This window comes from Zonotrichia leucophrys, chromosome 12, assembly GCF_028769735.1.
Source record: "Zonotrichia leucophrys gambelii isolate GWCS_2022_RI chromosome 12, RI_Zleu_2.0, whole genome shotgun sequence".
In the NCBI taxonomy this organism is placed as follows: domain Eukaryota; kingdom Metazoa; phylum Chordata; class Aves; order Passeriformes; family Passerellidae; genus Zonotrichia; species Zonotrichia leucophrys.
Window position 1 is genome coordinate 9,392,944 of NC_088182.1, and position 25,713 is coordinate 9,418,656.

At 43.5% G+C, this 25,713-nt stretch overlaps 1 protein-coding gene across 6 annotated transcripts in view; it reads left to right on the forward strand.

The window, feature by feature from the left end:
* The window catches only part of GRIP2 (glutamate receptor interacting protein 2), a 250,762-nt gene that overhangs the window by 111,069 nt on the left and 113,980 nt on the right, over nucleotides 1-25,713 (forward strand). Inside the window, exon 1 of one of the 6 annotated variants that reach the window (XM_064724550.1) lies at nucleotides 3,768-3,918. The exons of 4 other annotated variants lie outside the window; for them this stretch is intronic. In XM_064724550.1, coding sequence (XP_064580620.1) covers nucleotides 3,768-3,918 — 151 coding nt within the window. Of the gene's footprint in view, nucleotides 1-3,767; nucleotides 3,919-16,672; nucleotides 16,727-25,713 lie in introns of those variants that run through there. One more of the 6 variants, XM_064724555.1, reaches the window with a different exon arrangement.

The window sequence follows — 25,713 nt, forward strand, 5'->3', positions numbered from 1 at the left end:
TATACTTTAACTGTAGGACTCTGATTGGAAAAGGAGGGACAAGTAAATAGTTTACATTAGCTTAGCAATATTATTGTTATTGTTGAACCTTCCTAAATTCTACCCAAATCGTGGCTCAAATCAAACAGCTTCAGATAATTTGTGAGAAGCAATAGGTGAAACTACGTGGGAGTAGGACATGAAAGGAGTGTATGATTACCTGAATGGAAACCAAAGTGTTCCCAGTACTCACAGTAGTTAGTGAGATGCTTTGAAGGTTTTTTCACCTCTTAAATTCTCAGTGCTTTGAGGCAGCGATTTTGGCCTTCAAATGACTACAGCAACTTGCTGCCCTGACAGTGGAATAAATTTTGAAAGCAGTGTGAGTGCATTCTACAGGATTAACAGCCAGGCCATAAAGCAGAAATCTTCACAAAACAAAGAGAGATCTTGTGATGACTTAATCATGAAAAAGTAGCCTTACAAGACCTGGGTGGTTCATAATGGCTTGCTGCCTTTTATACTGGCAGGTGGGAAAATGCAGAATGGGGTGAGTGCATTCCCCCTGCAGTCACAGGGGACATGCAGGTTGTATCTCTGGTCCCTGAGAGCCCATCTCAGCAAAATCCTTTGCATTGCTCCATGCTGTCTTGCTTTCCTGCTGCTCACTGTATTGCTGGAGCTCTGTAAAATATTAATGAGATGAGAAGGATTTTGCCCTCAGATGACCCTTTATAGCATTGCTTGCTGGACTGAGTCTGGGCTACAGTACAGTCCCAATCCATGTGTTTTGTTTTTATAGAAGTGGTAGTGATGACTCAGTATGGATGACAACTAGAATTGGTAATGTCAGTTCTAACTAATGACACTGAAGACCAATGAAGTGAATCTTAGATTGGTTTTGTATTATTAGTCTCGTTATTAATTATGGAGACATGACAGCAGCATTAGTGCTAGTATTAACCATCAAAATAAAACAGAATTGTACTCATAAATCTCACTGATTAGGAGTACATGAAGGATTACAGCCATTCTCCAAAGGAAAAGAGAGGAAAAGGAGTGAGTCAGGAGTAGGAGTGAGATGGAGGTGGAAGAAAATTTAGGGAGGGATAGCAATATGCTCAAGATGGTTCAAAGAAGGAGCCTCAGCAAAGGGGACTAGGGCTAAAGTCTGCAGCTGCCTGGGTGGACAAGGTTGGATTTTCCTACATTTTAGCAGGAAATATGGACCCCATTGCCCTCGAGCCTGGCTACCTGCCTAGCGCTTCCCACTTTTCTTTGGGACTCTGCTGCTGGCTTGGCATCCAGTCTGGAATCCACTGCAAAGAGTTTCTCCACTGTGTGAGGCTGGGCCCATCCTGGACCCAGGATGTTTGTGGGAGCCTTAATGCCTGAAAAGAGCAGGCAGATCTCAAATGGTGGAGACCAGTGCAAACTGGGACAAGCTCTTGCCAGGAGCAGGCTCTGATTTGGATGCTGCCTGTGGAAAGGAGGAAAGGAAAGCAGGAACATCCCTGCAGCCCTGGAGGGGAGGCAGGAAGATCCCTGCTCAGCAGAAGAGCTGCCTTTGCTCCTGCCTAGTGAGCCAAGCCTGACAGTGGTAAAGTGCTGAGAGGAGGGAGAGCAAATTACCTCCTGCCCTGGAGAAAGGTGGCAGGAAGAGAATTATGCCTCAGAGTGATGCATGGGAACAGCACAATTTCCTGGGGTGGTGCAATTTGCATGGTGCTGCTTTTCTGGAGACATGACTCATTAAAATATGGGCTTTAATGAGCTGAAAGCATCCACCAGATCTGCACTTGAGGTCTGCTTGTGGCACTCCTGATGTGGCCATGTCTGGGTGCTGAGAGTTCAGGCCTCCAAAGGTTACCCAAGGTTGGCAATGGCTGTGGTTGGTGACCATGCTCTGCCCTGTGCTGGCCTTTGCAGGGTGAGGGCTGCATCTTGCTCAGTGGTTAGAGTGATGCCTCTATTTATAATGCCTTAAATTAAGTGCATGGTAATTTAATTTGTACATCCATTAATACAATCTACTGCAGGGTTTGTACTTAATTACATCGCACTAAATGGAGTTTTAGGTACATTAACAGGCTCTCAGTCCTGCTAACAGGCACAGCCATGTCCAATCCCTACACATGGTTGCTTGGAGGTCTGTCCTATTCCCCTAACCCCACTGGCCTGGTTGGGAAGGGTCCTTCCAGGCTGGCAGTCACTGCCCAAAAATCATCATTCCTCCCTGAAATGGCCAGGAGGCAATCATGATATTTCTTTGGCATCAGTGTGGGAGATAGCATGGTATTGACTCTGCAGGGCAGAGTCAAAGGGGAAATTTTGGGCCAGGAACTGCCTTGGTTCCCAAAATTTTCCAAGGTAAGCTCTTCCTTCAGCCAAATAACTTTGTAGTTTGTCTGAGGATTGATCTGACTATAGGGAACTGATAATCTGCTTCTGCTATTGATTCTTTCGGGTATAAATGGATTAATAAACATCTGTCTTAGGTCATGTCTCATGGGTATGTTTAAATCTGAGAAGCCAGCAGTAAAGGTGTGTGTTTGTCACAGAATCATAGAATGGTTTGGGTTGGAAGGCACCTGAAAGATCATCTAGTCCTGACCCACCCTGGCATGGGCAGGGATGCCACCTGCTCTATTGGGTTGTTTAGGGCCTCACTCATCCTGTCACACACCTGACTCCCAGGCTGACATTCCCAAGCACACTGGGTTGTTTTCCACTTGGCCTCCTGACTCTCAAAACTGTCGTTTACAAACAAAATGAGTCTTTCCAAGGGAATGTTCTTACTGCTCATCTATGCCCTGGTTTGCAGTGCAAGGGACTCTGAACTCTCTCTCTTTGGAGATTGCCATGGACACGAGATCATGTCAGAGTTTCCCACACAGGGCTCTTGCCTTCTTCTCAGTGGTTTGATGGTGTCTGAGAGCAGCTATGGCCCTGGGTGGACATTAGGCTGCATGTTGTTTTCCATCAAAGTCTTCCCAAAAGTACCAGGGTTGTGTAGAAATGTTTAAGGACTTTAAATTATTTGAAAACTTTAGAGAGTCTAAGCTTTTGAAATAGGAAGAGAAGCTATTTTCAGGGATGCATTCATTGGTTCTGCTAAAAATGTCTTGACTAGCTACTTCACCTTGCATTGCCTCAGTGTCTGCAGGAAACTGGAAAAATTACTTGTCTTTGTCCAAAGATGCTGGTGAGAAAGTAGGTGCTGAAAGGTGAGCAATTGTGTGAACACAGGAAAGTCAAGGTTTTTTCCTCCAAGCTTGCAGAGTTATTTAGCATTTCTCATAGATGCAGATATTATTTGCTGTCTGAGTTAGCTATTTCTAGTCTTTGAAAAGAAGCCAGAATTCTTTAAGAGTCGCTGCTTTTTCTGAGCTGATGCTGGCTCTTTTGCCTGAGGAGTATTTGAAATCTGCCAGAATGCATGTATTGTCAAAAACAGAAATTGAAAACTCTATACAGGATCTGCTGCCCCTGTGAGTTATGTGCTTTCCCAAGTCATCAGGGAGAAGAAATGCCTGCTCTTGTTGTCTGTGAGAGCTGAGGATGGACAGAGGCAAAAGAAATCCCTCTCCCTCCTCCCCCCTCTCCCATCACCACCCAAAACTCTCTCCTTGGGTGGAAAGAAGCTTTTGAGACACACACACACATACACACAAGCGCTTTCCCAGTGACCTGCCTGCTTCTAGCTGTCCCTCCTTCCTTGGGAGCTGGAGCTGCTGAGACACTGGAGTCAGGGAGATCCCGTCCCCTCTTTGCAGCCTTGAGACCAAATGAATAAAGTGAACAAGGTTTTGAAGATCCTTAAGAAGTCATCGAGGAGAAGGAAGAGATGGAGAGAGGAGCTGAGGGTGGAGGAGGAAGGGGAGAGCCAGGAACTCTGTGACCCAGGTGGTTTGTGCCACCTGCACCTCTGTACTGCTGGTAAGGAAAGAGGAACATTCCTGCTCACCTTGGGACAATGTGCCTGTTTGAGATCCATTGCTTGTGTGTGACAGGAGAGCTTCCTGCAGCCAGACACTGCTGTTCTGCTCTTTGTGAAAAATATTGGTGGGAGAAGTGGTAAAGGCAGGGAACTGGAACTCCTGGGTTTCCTTTTATAAACCTTCCCTTCCTTGTGTGGGTGGCATTTTGCACATTTGTGAAGGGGAGAGGGAAGGGAATATGTTCTTTCTGGAAGAATGGTGCTCTTGGAAACGTAGGGAGAATGTGTAGCTCATTCAGATTTTGTTTGATATATGTGGTTGCATTTTGAGATTTTTAAGGCAGAATGTTTATTCTGTATATTTATGCAACTGAAAAGCAATGGGAAATGGATGAATTTAGGTTGCTGTTTTTCTAAGGGATGTTTTTGTCCACCAAAGTTGGTCTGAACCCAGGTCCATTATATCCACTCTTGCCTTCCAAGCAAACAATGCTGTGGCTGTAATATCATTGGAAATGATTCTGTGTTTAGTCTGTCTATAAAACAGCAAAACAGAAGATGCCAAGAACCTGAAAAAGGGTCCTTTAGGGCATTCACTGGCATATCCCCAGCATGTTTGAACTTTCTGCTGGGAGCTGTGACCCAGCAGAGGAAAATGTCTAGGTCTGTGCACTTGGCCATCAGGCTCAGCTTCCTTCCCTTTGCATTGCCAGTGTCCAAGGGATATGAAGCCCTTATGAAACCCCACTTAGTAGGAAGCCACACTCAGGTTCAATGTAGGTCAGTGCTCTTGCTGCTGTCACAGTTGGTAGTTTGTCTGCAATAGTATTGTTGCACCTTTTGTACATTTTACAGACTCACTCTTTTTCTTTCTCACACACCTAATTCTGTTGAGCTGCTTTTGTGACCGTGTCCTGGAGCACCCAATGGCCCTGTTCTTGCAGGATCTTGGATGGCTTCATTTACAGCTGGAGACCTGGGGCACAGAGAGGTTACTGGACTTGCCCAGGGTTACACAGACTGGGGCAGGGGTGGGCACTGCCCTCTGAGCTTCAGACATGAGAGAGTGTCATGGTGAGCAACACTGCTGACTGTCCTGCTCTTGGCTTCAGCTTCCAATTGTCCAGACTTTCGCTTCTCTTACCTTCTTTGGTAGTTCAAGAGTCTGATTGTTTCTGCCACCATTTTTTCCAGTGAATATAGTAAAATAATTTTGCTTAAAATTTTTATTATGTTTCTTACCTTATCTTTAGTAAGAAATGGCTCAACAGATAAGAAAGGAAATTAAAACCTGAACGTATTCAGGTATCAGAATGTGAGGAGGCAGCAGAAAACATTAACCAGTTTTGACAGTTTCACAGTCTATTTCTATTGGTGACCCTGTGTGTATTTTACTTCATCTTTTTGATAGGAAGTTGTCACGGAGAAGGTTCACCCCCGGCCCTCAGCTTCTTATGCTGGGAATGTGGTCCCATCATAGCTGAGTTTTATATTCAGTCCACTTCCTTCTTACTATCTCATCTAGTGAGCTCCAAGGTGTTGACCTGAGAGATGGAATGCTTTGGCTATTTTTTATTTATTTGTTATGTCTTTTGATAAAAAGAATTACACAAACCTTTCGAACCTGTAGTTAATGCCAAGCTGTGTGGGCAATAGTAGTTAGATAGCCTGAGTCCATCTCAGCTGGGTGTACACTGCGGACTCGCTAAGCCATGGATTCAGGCTATTTAGCAGGGAAAGGAGAAGAACTGGGGCTTCTTGACTCAAAAGATCACAAACTCACGTGATGAATTCTCTGAAGAGTCTGTTCCTCGCTGTTGACTGCAAGGGAAGTAAAATTGAAGGCTAAGATTTCACTTGTGGGGTGACTTATATATGGCTTGTAGGGGTTTTGGGACATGAATGTGTGGCTGTCTAAGAACCTTTTGGCTTTATTGCCTGGAAATGCTTTAGGTGAAGAGTCCCTCTTTCACAGTCTTTGCTACCCTGCAACAATTTGTAAGCCTGAGGCTTTTAGAAAGCTCAACTGATGGCTTTTCTTTTTCCTAAATGCAAGATGAGTAGTGGGTTAATGCACTTCTGCCATCTAGGCTACAGTGATAGAGATGGATTGACAGAAAAAAAGAGAAAAGCATCAGTTAAGGCAAATGGGGAGAAAAATACTGCATTCCTGCAGTTGGGTTCTGTGCTGGCAGTTATTCCAGCCAGTTATATCTCCACAATAAAATGTAAATGAATGCAATCATTTCTTTTGGAGCCTGGAGGCCTAGTGGTATGAAAAGATAAGCGAGCATTTCCCATTGTTTATTTGGTGGGGGTGGCTCTTCTGTGCCTGCTGCTGGCTCTCTGATACCTTGGCAGCATCTAAATGTTGCCTTTATTATTAAAAACACATATAGGGAGTCTAATATCTGAAACGGATTAGAGTGGTATTTACAGAAGCGTCAGCCAGCCCCCACTCCCTGCAGGCTCTCAGCATTTGTGTTCCTTCTGCAGGAGCAGTGCACAGCAGTGGGGATGCCAGCAGCTGGCTGAGGACTGGGAAGAGCAGAGGAACAAGGCAGGGAGTGACGGGTGTGTAACGTGTGTGGCTGTCACTGGTCAGAGGGACCAGCAGCAGGGACTGGGAGTCTCCAGTGAGCTGCTTCTCTGAGACTGAGGAGGGGGAACAGAGGCAGGGTGGAGAACAATGGGACATGACAGTGGCATTGGGATAATCTCTGATCCTATTTAGGCATATTTAATTGGCCTGTCAGTTTTTCACATCTCATGCATTTTCATAAGGATTTTTCTTTGCCTCTTATTTTATCTTCTCGTAGCTCCTTGGATTTCCCTGCGGACAATCTCTCTGGATTTCTTTGTTTTGTGTTCCCCCTTTCCCATTGCAAAGCAGCACTGAGTTGCCTGGCTTTGTGGTGTCTAAGCAGAAAAAACAGATTCAGCAAAGGAGCTGTTTGGGAAAGCCTCGTGTTATTCTCAAGAGAGAAATTTGGTAAGGGAGGGGTGATTGCCAGCGACCTAAACATTTGTGCCATCTATCACAGCTCTTTTTGCAATGTTCTAAGGCTCTGAATATAAACCTACATCCCAATCATATATAATGTTAAGGGGAACTAATATTTTTTTCCTCTCTGGTCCCTCTGAAAGCTAAGATACATTTATTCTTCTGATTTTTCACCCAGTATTGGCTACCTTAAAATACAGAGCTGCTGAACTGTTGGGTTATATAAATTAGTTCAGAGAGATGTTGCTCAGCCTTTCATATCACCTCTGTTATACTCCTACCCTTCCATTCCTAAGTGATGCCAGACCTAGTTGCTTCATCCTCCCACAAGAAATCCCCCAGGCACATGATTAAAACCAAGCCATCCTTGTAAAGTTACTGGTTGAGCTTGCCAGAATTGCTGGTGTATTTCTTGTGGCTTTGAAGTTCAAAAGTACTGGGGCTTGGAGGGACATGAAGACCCACAGAGGGGCAGCCCTGGCAGGGAAAGATCAGAAATTGCAGTGATCTCTGATGGGCTGCTCTCAGAGCTGGTCTTGTCCTGCCTGATCCCGGGGAAGACAAACATCTTCAAAGAGGTGCATTTCAGAGTGATTCCCCTTCAGAGGGGGGCTGCACCAACAAGAGTCCAAAAGTGCATGGCCAGGCTGTCCAAAGGGTTTGTGTGCTTTGGGAAATCAAGGGGCAAAACTCATGAGAAGGATATCCCAGACCCTCAGCAAGGGAGAAGATGGGAAGAGCTGCAGGAGGTGGTGGAGTCCAGGAATGGGTGTCTCCTACTTTGGAAGAGACCCTGTACCATAAAATCATGTGTCCCATCAGCAGGGTGGTTTTCACAAGGCTTTTATGAATTTTGTGATGACAGCTTGGTTTGAGGCAATTTATTGTCCTGCAGGGCTGTCTTCTCTGTTTATATCTGGTGGGTCTTATTGTACAGCAGTAAATCATTGCAAAGCTGATAGTTTAGTTTCCAGCCATAAATTCAAATGCTGCTGGTAAAAGAGATTTGTGCATTCCTATGCCTCTATTCTTTGAATGTGGCTGTTCATAGAGCTCTATATGCCCCTAGATATGAGAATGATATTTGGTAAAAGCAGTGATGACTTAAATAGTGTGAGAAACCTCTAAATAAATTTTTATATAGGTTTACAAGAGGTGGAGTGATTTGGACAAGACTCTACTGCAGGGAAGGTAGAGAAACAGGAAAGGTAAAGAGATCCTTTTGGCAGAGCATTGGCACAAGGCTGGGTCTATGTGTGCTGCACTATTTGGTCAAGATTGTGGTCTGGGGATGGTTTTGGAGCACTGGAAGCAGCAGTCAAGCAGCTGAGGTTAAACCTCTGGAGGCCCTGGCACAGCACTGAAAGCTGGCACCAAGTGCCCTGCTAATGAGGGCAGCATTGTTACTGGTAGAATGGAGAAAACCTGGAGTGGGAATTAATGTGTGGCTCTGAAGAAGTCCGGGTTAATAGCATCGAGGCTGGGATATTTGTAGATAAAGGCAAAGGATCCCAAGGAAGCCACAGGCTGAAGACCCTGATAATCCTCCCTCCTCAAGTGCCCTGCAGTGGTGAGTGAACTGTAAATGAAGCAGTTATTAGCAGCTCTGCTCATATCACAAGATATAAACTGGTCTGTTGAGCAAGAAAGAGTTGCCCCTTTTTAACCTTTCAAAGTGATTTCCCTTGTGGGGCCCAGCAGAAGGAGAAAGCTGTGCTTCCTGACTGGTCAGGTGCCCTTTCAAAGCCCCAGCAGCCCTGCTCTCCCTCTTTGCTGAGGGCTTTGTGGAGCTGCATTATTTATGGCTCCTCCTGGGCACCCCACTGCAGTGCCCACGGAAAGGGAATTGCTGGCATTCACTGGAGTTTCAGAGGGGACTAAAAGCTCACAAATGGTTATGGCCTCTCTTAACTTCCAGCAAAGACAATTGCACAGAGAAAGCTTTTGATCAAACAGATTCAGTCCATTGTAGCCAAACATAAATTTTGCTGAGAAAATATTCTCTTTCAACATTTTCAGCAATTAAACCATTCTACATTTGGATTGTTTGGCGCTAGAAATTAATTAGTTGATAATATTCTCTTTAGAATGAAGACAAATGTTTTTATGTCTTTGCTGAAGGCTAATATTTGCAAAAAGAAAAAGAAAAGTATATGAGTTCCTTAAATCTCTTTAATCTTGTTCTGATAAATATACTTTCTTACTGTTACGTGTTCTTTGAATTTCTGTGTGCCTCTTTCTCACATTTCATATAATGGCAAGCACTACAGAGGGGGTAAATAAGAGTTGCAGGTTTCAGCTTTCAGAGGATTGGATGATTAGATTCAATCCAGTCCTTCCATCTTGGGATCAACTGTAATAAACACCAAGGAAATGAGTGAAAATGTTTGATAAGACAGACCTTTTTCTTCTTCAAGAACAAGTACATGAATGCTGAAATGATTAGAGGTGGCATCCACACCTTGCTTGCTTATAAAGTAGTTGCAGAAGCTGTGTAGTTCAGTCTTTTTTGCAGCCAGATCTTGAATTTGTCTGTGGTTGAGACAAGCACAGGTGAGCCTGGAGGCCAATAGCTGGAATTTCTAGGGAAGCAGAGACACATATTGAATTAGCTTCTCAAAATACTCTGCAGCACTTGCTTTGGCAGGTTTTCTGCTGTTGAAAAATAAATAGGCAAAACCAGGCAGCAAAAGAGTGTTAGAAAAATCCAGACACCATCTTTCCTCTGATTCATCTGAAATCCCACCTGTAGCGTGCATCAACACTGACTTTGGAGCAAAGTGTTTTCACCTCATTCACCTGATGATGGGACCAACCCATTAATAAGGAAATGCAAATAGAGAGTGAGAGTTTCAGTCTCCCTGACTATAAAATGCAGGTTTGACATTGCCTTATATTTTATATTGCTGTCTAAAAGCATAGACTGAATCACAGCCTCTGTGAAGGGCTAAGTTTGGCATTGCTGATTAGTGAAATCAGTTTGGCAATTTTGGGATGAGGGAAATGTAGGCTATTGGAGTAGGGAAATACTTCAGAAATGGGGATCATAAATTAAGTCTGAAGACAATAGATGTGGGAGATGGACTTCCTAAAGTCTTTCTTGGATGTCAAAAATAAATTTTTCACTTAGTAGGAAGTATGAAATTGCTGCTAAGTGCATTTCAAAATATCAGCTGTTAGCCAGATTCAATCCATTATTAATTATGCCATCATGGTGATAATTGTTACAATTTAGACACTTCCCAATCAAATCTCTAGTTAATTAACTCTGCAGTCAGTTCTTGGAAAAGTGAGCATTGGGTCACCTCTGTGATGGTGCAGCTCTGGGTCTGATAAAAATGGGGCTGGTAAATCTACACCTACTATCAAATGGGGAGGGAAATTCAAGCCTGGTGTGGACAGAAAAATACTTAAATGAGGAAAAATTAATTATGAATTTTCACATGGGTATATGGATTTACTCAGGGCTGGGCTCAGTTACCTAGTCTGCTATTGGCTTCCTGTCTAGTGGCTAGGCCACTGATCGGCAAATTTTCTGCCAGAGCAAATGGGTACAGCTGTTTTGCAGATGAAATAATAATGCCAGTTATGTTTGGCAGTGGATTTGGTAATGAGATTTGATGGTGGACAAGGATAATTCAGCTTGATGTCCTGTGAAAACACAAGCCAAATCCTTCAGCCATGTATCCCTGGCAACTTGGACAAGACCAAGGCAAACCTGTTTGGTTTACTGGTAGGCAGACATCTGGTTTTGATTTAAGGAAACCAGAATACAGATAATGTGCTGTTGCCTTCATTAATTTGTTCTTGTGACTAAAATACCTTTATTGATATTATTTTGGAAAAGGCATCTGTATATAATGGTTTAAAATAGAGGTAATTGTACTTCTCTTGGCCCATTCTTTACTTCTTCTACTTAAACCCTACTCAGTGTGATATGGGAATGTCTGTACACTGTAGGGGACATGAACCATCAGATGAGGTTTCTATAAGCAAATATAGTATTGGTGCAGTGTGTTTAATGAGAATAATAAAATTCAATTTCATGAGTCCTTAAGACCTCTTGAACATTCTGCTATTGATTAATAATTGTTTAACTTGAAGCTTCCAATATTTTACTTAGAAAACAAAGTAGTTTTTTTACTGCGTGCTAAATATTAGTAACAGCAAGTCTACCAGCACAAACATGCTGTTTTAAAAGGGACATATACATCCTAGCATGAGCAGTACTGATTCTGTGTGGTTATTTAAATTTTCCCTGTATAAAAGGTCTAAAATGAGGCTGTTTTAATTTCAAAGCTAAGCTGCAGGTTGCAGTGACCGCAGCTTTCCTACCATCCTTTCTGGGGCTGATGGTGCTCTGCAAGTGACAGATTTGTGTGTTATCTTTAACTGTGTTCACAGCAGAGGACTGCAGCTGGCGCTTAAACTAGGGCACAAGAACCTGCTTAAAAGGGAGATGTCTTTTGGCTTTCAGCTTTCTAACTCGTCTGGGCTGTTCCTGGCTAATTGCTTCATTAGCACAGCAACAATGTAAAATAGAGTGAGAAGACTGTTGGGAGCACATCCATGAAGGCAGAGCATGACCCCTGTCTAGGCAGGCATCTGCAGCCAGCATTTGCAGGAGCCTTTCATTCTCCCAAGTCAATTGGCAGTCGGAGCGAGTGGCAGCACAGCACATGCAGATAAGACTATTTTAATTTCTTGCTTCAGGAGACTCAGCTGCCTCCTTGGAAAGACTGATGTCTTGTCCATGGATTCACAGACTGAGCAAACATACTGTGCCATTTAATTATTAAAGGATAGCTCCAGCATGTCCTAGCAAAATAAACTGTGGTCTTAGGCTGAATCCTGGCAAAAGTGTTTCACCTGCAGGACCACTCCTCTTAGTGTGGGCAATAGGCAGTACCACTTTGGTCACTACTCTTTGGGATAATACAGCTCTGCTAGCCCCATTTCTAAATATCAGCTGATAAAATAGTCATTGTAGCAAGAGATGTCTACAAGTAATACTGATATGCCTTAAGCTGGAATCTCAAGAAAGGAACATAGAGGTGAATGCTTAAAGTAGTCATCTTAGCTCTGGGATATAATTCAAATGCCATTCACCCATTTGAATTGCAGAAAAGTGCCCAAAAAATCAAATGTGTTCAGCGTTCCTGCTCTTATACCGTGTGACTTATGGAGAAGAAAAATGGGAAGACATTGTCAGCACATATGGTGGTTACACATGGCTGCATTCCTGGTCTCAGCAAATGCAATGGTGAGAACTAAGAATTTCTCCAAAGAGCCTCTGCTGGTTTCTTGCAGCTGGTGCTACAGAGGGTTGAGGGTCTGGGAGAAGTTCTAATTCAGGAGAAATAATTGCATGTAGCTGTAAACTAAACATGGCATTTCTTATGAAGTATTCTTTTGGTGAGTTTGTAAGAAATTGCACAGGATGTTAAGAGTGTGTGTCAGAAAAGGTGCCCCTGGATGCAGAAAATAAGAACTTTCAAAGTGTCAGGGGTGAGGGTAAATGACTGAAGCATGTTTGCCTTTTTGCTGAACACAGTTTGTGGCAGACTGTCACCTGCATAAGTTATTGTCAGGGTAATTAAAGGTTATAGTGCCACATGACACATCCCAACCCACATTTTACTCTGTTGGAGGCTGTGGCATTGCACAGGGAAAGCTGTTGCCGTGCTAATTAGGATCAGGCAAGGTACTTGTAAAGCATAATTTAGACCATTTCCTTTTGGGAATTGTCTACTAATGAGTGTGGTTCCAATGAAATGATTCATTGTTCACACTGTCACAGGAATGTTTATTAAGGGTAATCAGTTAAAGCAGCACAGGGTGTCAATGTGGGCAGAACATCTTCTTCCAAAGGTCTGTTATTGACAGTGTCAATATATGAGGAGAAACCACTTCAGTTTGGCTTTGCTGAGCTGCCAGTTTGACCCCCCAGCCTGAACTAACAGCATTTCTTAGCAGCATATTTGATTTAACACACTCCAAGAGGAATAAACTTGGAGCCTGGGGGAGGAGAGAGCCCCTTCTGGCTGCTCTGGTGCTGCTCTGCTTTCCACAGCGGATATGGGTGTTTCTGTGGGAATTCATGTGCCAGGAAGGGGGGCTTCGTTGCCAACAGAGAGCAGCCAATGAGTCTGTGGGATACTGGAATTTTATAGATCAGCTCATCCTGCCTTTGGTTCAAGGCTTACTGTATTGGATTTGTTGTTTCAGCATTGATCCTACTTGCTTATCTAAGGCAGACTTTTTGTCTCCAAATGCTTTAATGCCACAGTTGGTCAATGTTATTTTCTTCTGTGGCTCTCAAAGAGCTCTCAGGCTCTTGGTGGGGGGGGGAAATCTGTTGTCTGTTAATTGCAATAGATTATCATAATATTCACTATGGCATGAATGTTTTTGAGAGATACCTTCAGATTGCTGTTGGCCCATCTGTTTGACATATTTTTGCAGGACAGTAATCCCACATAATCTATATGCCCATGTATACTCATACACTATTTACAGAGAAAAACTATTTGTGGTGACTTTTGTTTATTTTGCTTTCTTTCTGAATGGAAGCTGTACACTGGCTGGCCACTTTAATGTAGTCTGATCTATAGAGATGACAAAAACACTGTTAGTCCAGTATGTGGAAATACCTGGTTTTATTTTTTGCAGACAATGTGCAAATACCAAAAGAAAAGAAAAAAAGGCTGCCTTTCCTTATAAATCTGCATTTTTCTCCCCAGAGCCTGTTTATGGGTCTGCCCACTGACTGTACTGATAGTCATTGAAGCACATAAAAAGTAATGTGGGAACATCCTTTAAACTAGTGAAGAGAAGATGAAAATAATCAGAACAAATTCACAAAGGCAGTATTATCAGTATTTGCAACATTAATACATTCAGCCATAACTGCACCTGTTAGTAAGGAAATACTGCCTTCTAAAATGCATTTTAGTACAGTGTGTAATTTTCAGGATATGTATTACACACACAGGGTTTTGCTTTATTATTCCCAAGGAAGAAAACAAACTATATGGCAACTTCAAGGGAAAAATGAAGTAATTTAATGTGAGCTCTACTTGGAATAGTTTCTGCTCCTTTAATTTTGTTCTGATACATATTTTTAAATGCTTACTTGAAAGAAGACTGTTTCTTTTCCTTGCCACTTCTCCACCAGTTGCTGTTATGGAAAAAGTGCATTCATTGTCAGACAGATAAACATAGCAGTACATATATATATATTCTGAATACTGTATATTCATTAATCACACTGTGTTTTGCTTTATTTTTTCTGAAACTTTGTGTATATTTTCATTATCCTCTTGCATTATTTGCAATGGATTCTATGGCTTGGCAGAGCCACCTCAAATACTACACATGATAAATGGTAATAGATTTCCCATTATACAAATGCTTTTTTATCCTCTTAGTTTAATTGCTGCATTTCTCACTACTTCTATTGTGCACCCTTGATGACCAGTGTCCCCACAGTCATTTCCTGAGCTGAAATGAGGATTAGATTTATATATGGGAGAGCAGAAAACACATTTGTTTCAGTATCGAAGAGAAACAGCTGTGCTTTGTTTTCAACTGGAATTTCCTCTAAGGTAAAACCAATTGGGACATTCAGACAATTCCCCTTGGCTAAAAAAGTTCTCTGAGACTCTTGGAGGAGGTAAATTGGATCTTAATATTCAGGTTTAAATCAGAATATGCTTAAATTCTAGTGATGAACCTAGAGAGAGAATGAAATGGCATGGTTCCTCTAGTCTTATTTGTACTGGTACTTCAGCATCATGAAAGCAAGGAAGCTGTGGTGCAAAATGGTATTTTGATTGGAGAAAGAGTGTAAGACTGTCTGCTACAGCTCCAGTGAAATTAATTGGAGATGCCTGTGCTCAGTAGAGGGGAGAGAAGAAAAAGCCTGAACAGAGCATGAAACTGTGCATGGGGAGCTGGGAGTCAGCTCTCAGACTGTCTCAGAAATTGAACATTTGGGGTCTAATCAGCCCCCAAGTGCTCAGGCTTTTCCTCTTCTGTACAAGGCTTTAAATACATAATTTACATCTAAATTAATCTGTAGTTAATACACACGTACACACTCGCCAGTGCTTTAAACTCTATACAATTTTAAAGAAAACAAGATGGAGACAAGAAGAAAATCTATTGTGTTGTTTCATCAAGATTGACCTCGAAGGTACTGAGGGTTTAATGGGTTTTGAGGGTCGGTAATGGGAATTCCTGAATTTAGAATTTGGTGTTAGATGTCTGGGATTGTCACTTGTGTGTGCTGCTGACACTTCTACACATTCAGGACAGCTCTCCATAGCCCCTTCCCTGCTGGAAAGCTTTCTGGGTCAGTCTGGGTTGTTTTCCTTTGGTTCCAAACTTAGATCTCTGAGTCTGAATTTGCAAAACTGTTCATGCGTCCTTCTAGCCTGAAAAGGGGGAAGGTAACCCTGGTGACTAAGTGCAAAAACTCAGTGGCAGAGCCTTGCTGAGATCAGGCACTGGAGGTGAATTATTCTGTGTCATGTCTCTAAGGAGACTCCTGGAAAGCCACAGTGTGTTGTTTCCACAGACCAATGGCTGCAGGCAGCAAACTGCAATCTCCAAAGTCATCTGTGGCATCAGCAGAAATATTGGCTAAACTCCCAGATGTCCATCTATTGAGGGCAGCCTTTACCCCTCAGGTATTGATTTAGTAATGAGGCTTTTTTGTACAGATCCAGAATTTCCCTATGGGTTCCTGGAAGGCACCTCTGAGCTCCCCTGGGACCTTGGTAAGAAACAGTTGAGAGCCACTGCTGCTGTAGTCTGAATTCCCATAGAGAGAGGGAAGAATATTTTGCTTATTCAGCTGCTGGGAGAGGCTCAACTCAGCAGAAAAGGTCAACTAAAGTGCTACTCCCAGTGTGATCTGGTCTAAATTCAGATGAAAGGGAGTAGTAACATATTGGTTGGGCAGAGTCCTCAGCAGGTGTTGTTCTCCCAGAAGAGTGTGGGGGTGAGCAGGGCTGGGCAAGGAAGGGAGTGAGACTGTTGTGCCATCATGAACCCTCTCTAAAGTCCTTCCACAAAAAAATAATGTGAAGTTTGTTTGGGAAATTGATGTTCAACGTGTAGTTGGTGGGATGATGGCTTTCCTCTTAGGTCTGTGTGATATTGTCAGTGGTTTCTACAGACACAAAAAGCTCTTCTGCACACAAGTTTCGTTAGCAGGACTTGCCCAGCTGGGGCTGTTACCAGAACAGTCCCATTGTATTTGTGCTGGTGCTGCGTTTCTGGTGAACTGCTCCCATAAAATTGAGGGCTTTTATCTCCATTGCTCTGGTAATCTCTGGATTAACTTTCTGGTGAAGTGCAAGCAGGCACTCGTGTGTGCTAAGGAATAATCTTACTTTGCAAATTAATATGTTAATGTAGTGCCAGATTCCCAGCCTTTAACAGTGGGAGACCCGTGATAGGTTTAAAACATCAATGTGTGATTTTATTCATCTGCACGAGATAACAAAACAGCCCTGCTCTAAAAGCTCCAAAAGGGTCTGTGCCCCCTCTAGCTCAGTCCCTGCCGTTGTCCCCACAAACCCCTTCCCTCTCACTCCCTGTGCCGCTGCCTGGAGCCCGGCTCTATTTCCCAGTGCTCAGACATTATTTTGGAGCCGGCAGCCCCTGGCAGAGGCAGGCAGGGGTGCGGAGGGAGCAGCGGCTCAGAGCCATGTGAGCGCAGCGCTGGCGGCTGCAGAAGATGTTCGCTGTCTCGCTCAAGTGCCGGCTCGGGGTGGTGAGACGGAGGAGCAAAGGTATGGTCAGAGCAGAGCAGCTGGCTGCTGCCCGAGAGCGACTCGGAGGGCACCCGCTCGAGCATTTGCTCTTCCTTAGCTGGGCTAGAGGAAAAAAAGCTACTTGGTCTGTGATTGATTTTCACCCTCTGTGCATTGGCAGGCGGGAGTAGGATTATTTTAATTTCTTGCATGTCCTATATTTTTCAGATGTGGAATTTTTTTTCCGTTGACTCGTTGGATTTTTTCTCTATTCATCTACCACGGTTATTACTGCAGTAAAGTAGATTTAGGTGTGCCTCAGAGTCTCACAAGGTTTCCCTCCTCCCGTGTGGGAGCTGTTACTTTGCAGGGAGAAGCACTTGAGTGTTGGACTCCACCAGACTGTTAGGAAGTCATGGTGCCTGTCCCTCCCTACATTCCTTCCAGAAAGGGAGTGGGTTGAAAGGATAAAAAACGTGGCAGGAAAATGGGGAGAAAAATCAACTTTGAAAAGGTTTGAGGAACAGTAATATTTTATTTCAGAGCAAGTTAATCTGAGACGGGGCAGTTTCTGTACTCACCATCCTGCAGTGCTGCATGCGATGAGAAGTGAAGAAGTTTTGTGGTGCTGGACTGTGATCCCCAGTCCCTTGTCCCCAGCTGGGCTGAGTGGGTGTTTGGAGGTCTCTGCTCTCCTGGCTCACGGGTGCACTTCAGCCGGGGCTCGCTCTCGCTGCTGTTGCCTTTGATTTTGGGAGGTTTGCATTTTAATGGAGCCTGAAACAGATCCCACTGCTTGGAGCTTGACTCCCCTGTGCAAGCCCATCCAGCCAGCGGCACTCCTGCAGCAGATCAAAGCCCTTTGCTGCTAAGGAAGATGACCTGCATTTTTATGGGCACCTCTAAAGCAAAACAGCTTTTAGGGGCTCAGTGTAACTTGGATGCTATCGATTCCAAATAAATGCATAAACTCAGCTTTTAGTCTCACTTAAGGCGAGAGACACTTACATGCTGATGCAAGGGTTTCTGTGCTGACACACAGAAACTCTGTCAGGACCGGCAGGTAGAAAACTTTATTAGCAAAGAGAAAGGCCTGCACACAATGCACAAGTTTCTGGTGGGGACTGGACCTTAAGTCTAGGGTGCAATTCCTGTGTGTGACTTGCCTAGTAAGTAAAAAAGTATTTTCTCAGATCGAGGTTGCAATTCTATGGGATGGATGTGAATAGGGAGCAGCAGCCTGAGGGCTGCCTCACTTGCCATGGGTTACTGGGGTGCTAAGAGAGCAGGTGGGTTGTGATGGCCCCACTGTGCTGCTTCCTCCTGTGTGTGCACAGCTGGGAGATGCTCTCTGGCATTCTTTGCTGCACACAGGGGCATGTTCACTCTGGGGTTACAGTCCTGCTGTGGCAGCCTCAGAACTGAACTTACTTCAGATGTATAAATTTGTATTTGGCATCACTTGCCTTTGACATTTTATCCTCATGCTCCTTTGTTTCTTTGCCTCCATAGTTTGGAGGCTTCGTGGGCTTCTCCGCACTGGAAGGAGTTTCATGTTTGCAATAAAACATGTTGGCACAGGCAGAATTTCCACCTTCCAGATCAATGCCTGGAAGTGCTTGAATCAAACACAGCCCGGGGGTCCCTTTTTAATTGGCAGATGCCAGGAGAAGGTCTGGTGGTGCCTTATTAGTTTTTACAGTTCTTTTTCCCTGGCTTGCTTTTTTGCTACATATCCTTAAGGAATTTGCAGTAGTCTTGGAACATGATGGCTTTTTCTTCTACAATATTCCAGGAAAGTAAGGAACACAGAGCAGAATAAGTGCATTTGTGCCTGCAAATCACTGAATATATAGCTTGAGATTGTAATGAAGGTTAAAAAAAGAGTTATCCCTGTACTACCTGATAAAGTTTTAGTGGCTTTAGTTGAAATATTTAGAATATACTTAGATCACCTGCTTTTCTTAGTGACAGATTTAAATGAGAGAATTGCTAATCCAGTGCTAAATTGTACTGCTTTGATCAAGGATTAAATTGAGCTGGAAGTGGCTTTTGGGACTTGAGCTTTGAAATGAACAACCAGAGAGAGATGTTGTTACTCATCTTCAGCATTTTGGGACAGATGATGTTTAAGGAATGTGCCCAAAAGAATGATCAAAAATAAATATTGCCTGGGCACTTGGGTACTGGAATGAGCCTATCATGACTGGGCAGCAACCAAGGACAGGAGCTGCTATGAATTATGTTAGTGAGTAATGAAACTCTGCTACATTTCACAGGTTGCATCCTAGGAGGTGGTCAGGCTGTTATTTGGCACTAAAATTTCCCACCACCTTTTGAGGAGAGACAGGAAGAAATGGCAAAGGGGATGTGTGAAAGAGAGTGGCAAATACCCCAGCCCAGGTATCTGTCTGTCCTCTGGTCCAGGCATTTATGCGACCCAGTGTCCCAAAACTGTGCTCTGCCTGGCTTTGCAGGTGGATGCTTGCTGAGGGGATGCTCCTCTGCTGAAGCTGATTTTAATTAATTATAAGGTTAGGTGTTCAAATCTCAGCTATGGTGGCTGCAGTTAGTTTTGTGTAGTCTTAGCTTTAAACATCCTCATAGAAATAAGGATTGATCTCCCTGTTGCCAAACAGACCCCTTCCCCCAACTTTCTGCCTTCTATATATTCTTTTCCATCCCTCAAACTTGGCCTGCTCCTCACCAGCTAATCCCCTCACTTCGGGGAGAAATTCTTGCTGTCAGTCCTCTTGGATTCCTGCTTTCCTTCTCTCGCTGAGCCCTTGAGCTTTTCCTGGCATGAGGAGCATTCACAGTTAATCCCCCAGGCATTTATCCCGTGTGCTGGGGCTGGCAGCACTTCCCTGCCCACAGCTCTCAGCTGTCTTTGGCCAACATCAGCTCCTACAGTTCAGGGCTCAGTTCTCTTCAAGGACCCCTGATCCTCTGCAGAAGGTGCTACTGAAGACCCCAAGGAACACGCAGCCACCTGTCCAATACAATAATTAAACTTTCCTCAGTATTAGTGTGTTTTTCAATTGGAAAAGCTAAATGATTTCTGTCTGGTCATGCTTGTCATGGAGCTGAGCTCAAAAGGGACTGTTTGGGGAGGGTTGGTTGGTTGGCGGTTGCCTGCCCTGCTAGCCCCCAGTTGCTGCAGCAAATCAACTGTATTTTATAAATAAGTAAACAGAAGCAGTGAGGAGCCTAAATAATTAACCAGATACATGTGTTGGAGTGAAAAGTAGCAAATGAGGCAGTTGGAAGGCGTCCTCACTGCTTCCCCTGCTTTCCAAAGGCTGCAGCCCAAGGGGACGGGGTGCTCTGTGAGAGCAGGTGAGACCAGCAGACTGCCTCAACAAACAATAGCACACACCAAAGGGTCTGGACCCCACTGCCATGGCAGAAGAAAATTTTGGTTACTTGGTTTGAGACATTCAAGCTTAAAACCTGTTTATTTTTGTCCAGTCTAGTTTCTCCTATTGTGTGGTGTGAATGATGTAATGAAAGCAGTTTTGCTGTTCCTTTGTCAAAAACTGTCATCTGGAATGTGCCAGGTATCACATCCTGTAAAAGAAAATACATATTCTGCTTTCCATGTACATACCTCAGTGTTTTTCAGCCTTTTAAGCTTCCTTAAGTCACATTTCCTATATTCTTTTTTGGACTAGATGCTTTCTCTTGCATTTTGTTCTTCCTCTCTTGTGTTGTCTGGGAACTGAGAAAATAAATAAGCAAAGAAAAAACACCCTGAAGCCCCCAGGAATTAAATAAAAGGGGATGTTCAGAAAACCTGTCATATAGAGTGAAATGTTCAATTAAAAAAAGTTGTAGAACAGCAGCTTTTACAGTGAGACCCAGATTTTCAATAATAACATATTTGGGCATGTAGGCATTCTTGTCCCTTAGATGGAAGTTACTGCATCCTGTTTGGTGTAGGAAGATGTTTGGTTTTATTTCCATGTTTTTATTGAGAAGAGTGTCATGGGAATCAATCCCAAGAGCTGGGAACATGCTCTTGTGCCACGTCACTTGTTTGCTGTACAGCAGTATCATGTTGTAAAGGATCCTGGCTGTGTTTCATAGCAGGGACTGTTGCTGCAATTGTGTTCCTGTCATAAAAAGATTCGCTCACTGCAGGAGGACAAGACAAGTTTTGGGTCTCTGCTTGGCAAGGGAAAAAAAGAAAAAAAAGTGCAAACAGGTAAGCTGCTTCCATCCTGTGGTGTGGTGCCAAGTCCAGAACACCACACAGCAACATGAGAGAGTGAAAAGTCCAGTGGAGCTTCTACTCCTGGAGGAGAGAAGCCATTGTTATTCCTGTATTTATCCTCCAGGCCCAGAGGAGCCAGTAAAACAAAGTAGATGGGCAACCAACACACAGAGAAACCAGACTCATCCCCAGAATGAAGCTGTGGTGCAGCGGTTGAGCCTGTGGTGAGGCCAAGTGCAGTGTTTTGGCCTTTGCTTGGCCAGCTTTTCCTTAGGGTGATCACTGCCTGCTAGGATTTATCCTCACCTGCCTGTCTCAAAGCAGAAAGCATCTTGGAGGTGCTGCTGTGAATATTTATGGGGCTGTTCCTGCTGCAGCCATGAAAACCAGGCAGTGGTGAATGCAGGGAACTCCCTCACCCAAACCACTGAGCTGGCAGTGGCTGAATTCCTTTCCTGTCAGTGTGGCTACGTTCAGCCCTTTCCCCGTCTCATCAATAACTCATGATTGGGCATGTTTTATTTATATCCCCAAATGAAGCCCATTTTTCAGCCTGATGCTCCAGCATCCCAGGTGACTGTCACCAGCTCTGAGCACTGTGTGGTTCCTTCAGCCTTAGCTCATCCCTCATCTTCCTCCAGGCTCCAGGAGGCAAGAGGATATTGATCTCTTAGGAGGGTAATTGAAAGAAATAAGCCCCCAGCAGCCCAGAGGCAGATGATAAATCCTTGCAGGGAAGCCAGTGTGCAAAGCAGTGTGTCTGAGGGGGCATTATCCCTTCCTGCTGCAAAGGTACAGCAGGTATTGGCATCCTGTGGGCAATTCCTGCCCAGATCCCACCTGTTGGAACAGGAATGAAAGGCAGCCCTGCCTTGCTGTGGGTATATTACACAAGAGCAGTGGCACTGGCCCTTTGCTGTGCTGCATAGGGAGACCCAGGCTCTTTCTGGAGTGGTTTGGAAAATCTGGGCCTTGATTTTCACCCTGCAAAAATCATAAGGGGAGAAATCCTGATGCTCCTTGTGTGTATCCATGCATTCTTTCTGTTTTGCATGTAAAACTGTGGGGAGGTTTTGGGGGTGTTATTAAAGATAAACACATAGGCTAAGGACTCTGTCCCATACCTTCCCTTTATGTTTCTGTGATTAACAATTTGTTGTGCAGGTGGTTTTACTGGGCATTTGTTTTCTCTGTGACAACCACTCCAGCTCTCTCCCTTGAGAAAAGTCCAGGATGGCAAGAGCAGGTGTCTGTTATTGATTAAGGCTTTTTTTGTGGATGGCTTTGCCCACTGGCTGCAGGGCATCACCCATCACCCTCTGTCCCAGGTGTCCCCTGGCACAAGGACATGCCACAGTGACATGGGGCAGCACCTGAGGCTGGGAAGTGCTGCTGATTTGTATTTCTGGCTTGCAAGCTCAGACAGGCATTTTTGGAGAACAAAGAATAATTTCCTTAACCCAGATGATATTTAATCTGCTTTTGCATAGAGAGGAACACCAGGCCTTGAACTTGGAAACCTGTAGAAGGTTCACAAGGTCACCACTGGCCTATCTGCAGTGTGTGAGTGAAGGAAATGCAAATGCACACAGTACTGTGATTTGATATTTGCCATTGAACTGTTTTGTAAACAAAACTCAGTTCACTGAAATTGTAAGATGTAGTGAGTTCAGAGTCAATAGAAACAAGATTTAAAAATATTATTTCAGAATTATTATCTTGCTGCTTATAAGGTGTGTCTGAAGTTTCTTTTTTTGCATTGTGTATGTGTCACCAGAGAGGGTTTGGTTGTTAAAACCATGGATCTAAAGGAAGTTGTTTTCCCTGTTTGTCACTGAGCTTTTTTCCTCTTGACTCCATTCCTTACATACAGCTGTGGGACATTTTTGTCCCAGCCTTCTAAGTCAGTGAATAATACAAAGCAGCTTGGCAGGCAGCATTTAAAACAGGTGAGGAAATGCCTTGATTTCCTATTCCCCTGCACCTGAACAACTTTTCATCCATTTCTTCCCTTGTGTACAGGGTCTGACTTTGCATACTCATGGGGGTGTGCCAAATCACAATTCTTCATTTGTTTTGGAGCTGACATGGAATCCACAGTGGGTCTGTCTGGAGGCCAATCTGCTCCTGTGCCTCAGGGCCATGTCAAGGAGATTGTATTAGCTTCTCTGTTCTCTCAGTGTGGCAATACTTTCCTTTTAATTGTAAAAATCCACCTAAATTTGACAGAATTGAAAGTCTAAAATCACCCAATGGGCACGCTCAGTAAATTCTGTGTAATGTTTTCCCTCCTCCTCAAAGTCTTAAAATTCAAGCTCCTACCAGGCTGATCTGTGCCTCCAGTGTGACATTGGGAACAAGCCAAAATTATAATTACATATCAGTAAAATGAATATTTTTCTTTAACCTCTTTCTTCTATAATCACCTACAAAAATATATTCTTTAAAAGTGCTAGAAAGGCAGGAACTGAAGTTATGTACAGACTGATGTTGCTAATATGGGATATTTTATATACTTGCTGGCAGATCTAAGCTTTTGTCCTGGTTTATGGCAAATTTGGGAAGAAACTTCCAAAAGGGTTCCAGTAGAATGGTGATTCAAGCAGCTTCTCCCCCAACTAGTTTGGGAAAAGATTTTCTTGCGGAAAAGTGCTTATTTAACAAACAGTATTCTTATTTAACAAGTATTCACGCGCATAAAAAAATTAATAATAGTAAACAATAAAGCCTCTTGCTGTTCTGAAGAGATGGAAAATTCAGAAAGTCCTTTTTGTGGGGAGTAGCTTGGCTTGCTCAGTCTCTTGTCAGTCCCTCCTGCTCTGGAGATGCTGCATCCCAGGCCCTGGTGGGCCACGGGTGTGAGCCCCCAATCTTCTTCTGGGTTTTCAGTCCAGAGCACATTTGAACAGTTGTAAGAAAAAGAAAAGCCACAATCCAGGGGACTTCTCTGCCTCAGATAGCTAAAAACTAACTAAAAAGCAAAGGAGAGCTCTGTACTGCTGTCTGTGCTGCAGACAACACAGTCTGAAAAACACAGAGAGAGAAAGCTGAAGCTCTTTTCTCTATGTTTTTGAATACAGCTCCCTCAAGCATTCCACTGATTTACATTCTCCCCCATTCACTCTCAGATCGGGTTTTAAAGTGCAAAACTTATTTCTGGGCCAAACAGATGAATGGAGATACAATTCAGCATCATAAAATCATCCCAGGACAGATTTCTATTCTGTCTCAATGTGAATACCTGGTAAGGAAGTAGGTTTTTATTTCATACTTTGAAGGAATTAATTTGAATGGTAATGGACAAAATGAAATTAATTTATTAACTAGCAAAATATTCTAACAATGCATTCCAGAAGAGTAAGAGGACAAAAATAATGTGATGTGAAGTTTCAACATTCTGGATCTGGTTGAGTCCTGAGATGATAACAAGGCCACATATTGGCAAGGTAAAAGATCTGTATTTTAATTTTGTATATTTGTAGTCTGTCCAAAGAAGATGTTTCTGAGTTACAGATACAAAAGGAAACTAAACAACACTGACTTTTGCTGTAGGCTGAAATTACAGTAATTTTTCAATTACTTTCAACAAATCTGGTGGCCACCAGCTGTTCTCCTAATGCAACTGTTAGCTAATAACAAGAAGTGCTTCCCCAGCTTGCTATTCCCTCCTGGATATGCTGTGCTGGCTCATTTAGCTCAGTTAAAAGGAGTGATTTGTCTCATTGCAGAATGTGTTGGGAGGGGGTCTGAACAGGATTCCTCTATTCACTTTTTGCTCTGTTGCATGAACTACTTACACCTCACTGTACTCAGGGTAAAGAAAATAGCACTGTGTGCCTCCTCCTAGGATAGAAGTCCTTGGAAAAAAATTCCATTACTTTCTTTCAATATGGGTCTATAAAAGCTTTTCTCTAAATGTGCTGTGTTGTGCATTTGAGGCTCACTGGGTCTGACATGCTGGAGTTGGGGTTGTGTCCTTGCCCAGGCTGGCAGCCTAGTGCTGAACTCTTCTCCTCTTCTTGGTTTCACTCAGCTCCTGAGGGTTATTGTAACCTAGTTTTTTTTGTGAGCCATTTCCTTTCCTCTCTGTTCCAATTGCTCTTTTTGCTTTACGGAGTACAGCCAGATTAATCATACAGAGCCATGGAAATCAGCAGTGTGTAATTCAGGGCTTGGTAACTGTGGGGAGGGCACAAGGGAAGGGTTGTGCTCTTTACAAAATTGCCACATGATATATCAATCCTCAAGACTTATGTCTGTGTTTCCTTTTCCACAATATATTTCAGGAAATACAGACCAAAAGGAAACTAAGTGCCTTTTAAAATAAATGGTCTGTCTTTGCAACCTGTACGCCCCTTCTCATCTGAGGGCATTGGAGTGTAGCAGAACAGTCATGAGATAATGTTTTCTCCTCATACACACTCTTTTTTCCACTGAGAAAACAGACCTGAACAGAAAATGAATGCTTTGGGCATTTGTCCAGAATCCTGCAGTGGGTTGTTCATGCTGTTGCTGTGTCTGTGCTGCTTGGAGAGATCAGCATGCATTGCACTGGGGCCAAATGCCAATTAGAGAATAAAAGTGATTACAAACCAACAGTTGCTGAGGTATTTTTGTGTGAACATAATTTTCACCAAGGTACCTCAGACGAAATAGGAAGTTAGCAGAGGCTCAGTGCTGTCTCTGAGAAGATATAGCCTTTTCTCAGCTGGCATGTAACCAAGGAGAAATATCAGCCTTTTTCACTTCAAGGCTTTGCACATTACTCTTGGGGTTTCCCCCCTCCCTTATCTGCTTTCTTGTATTTTGT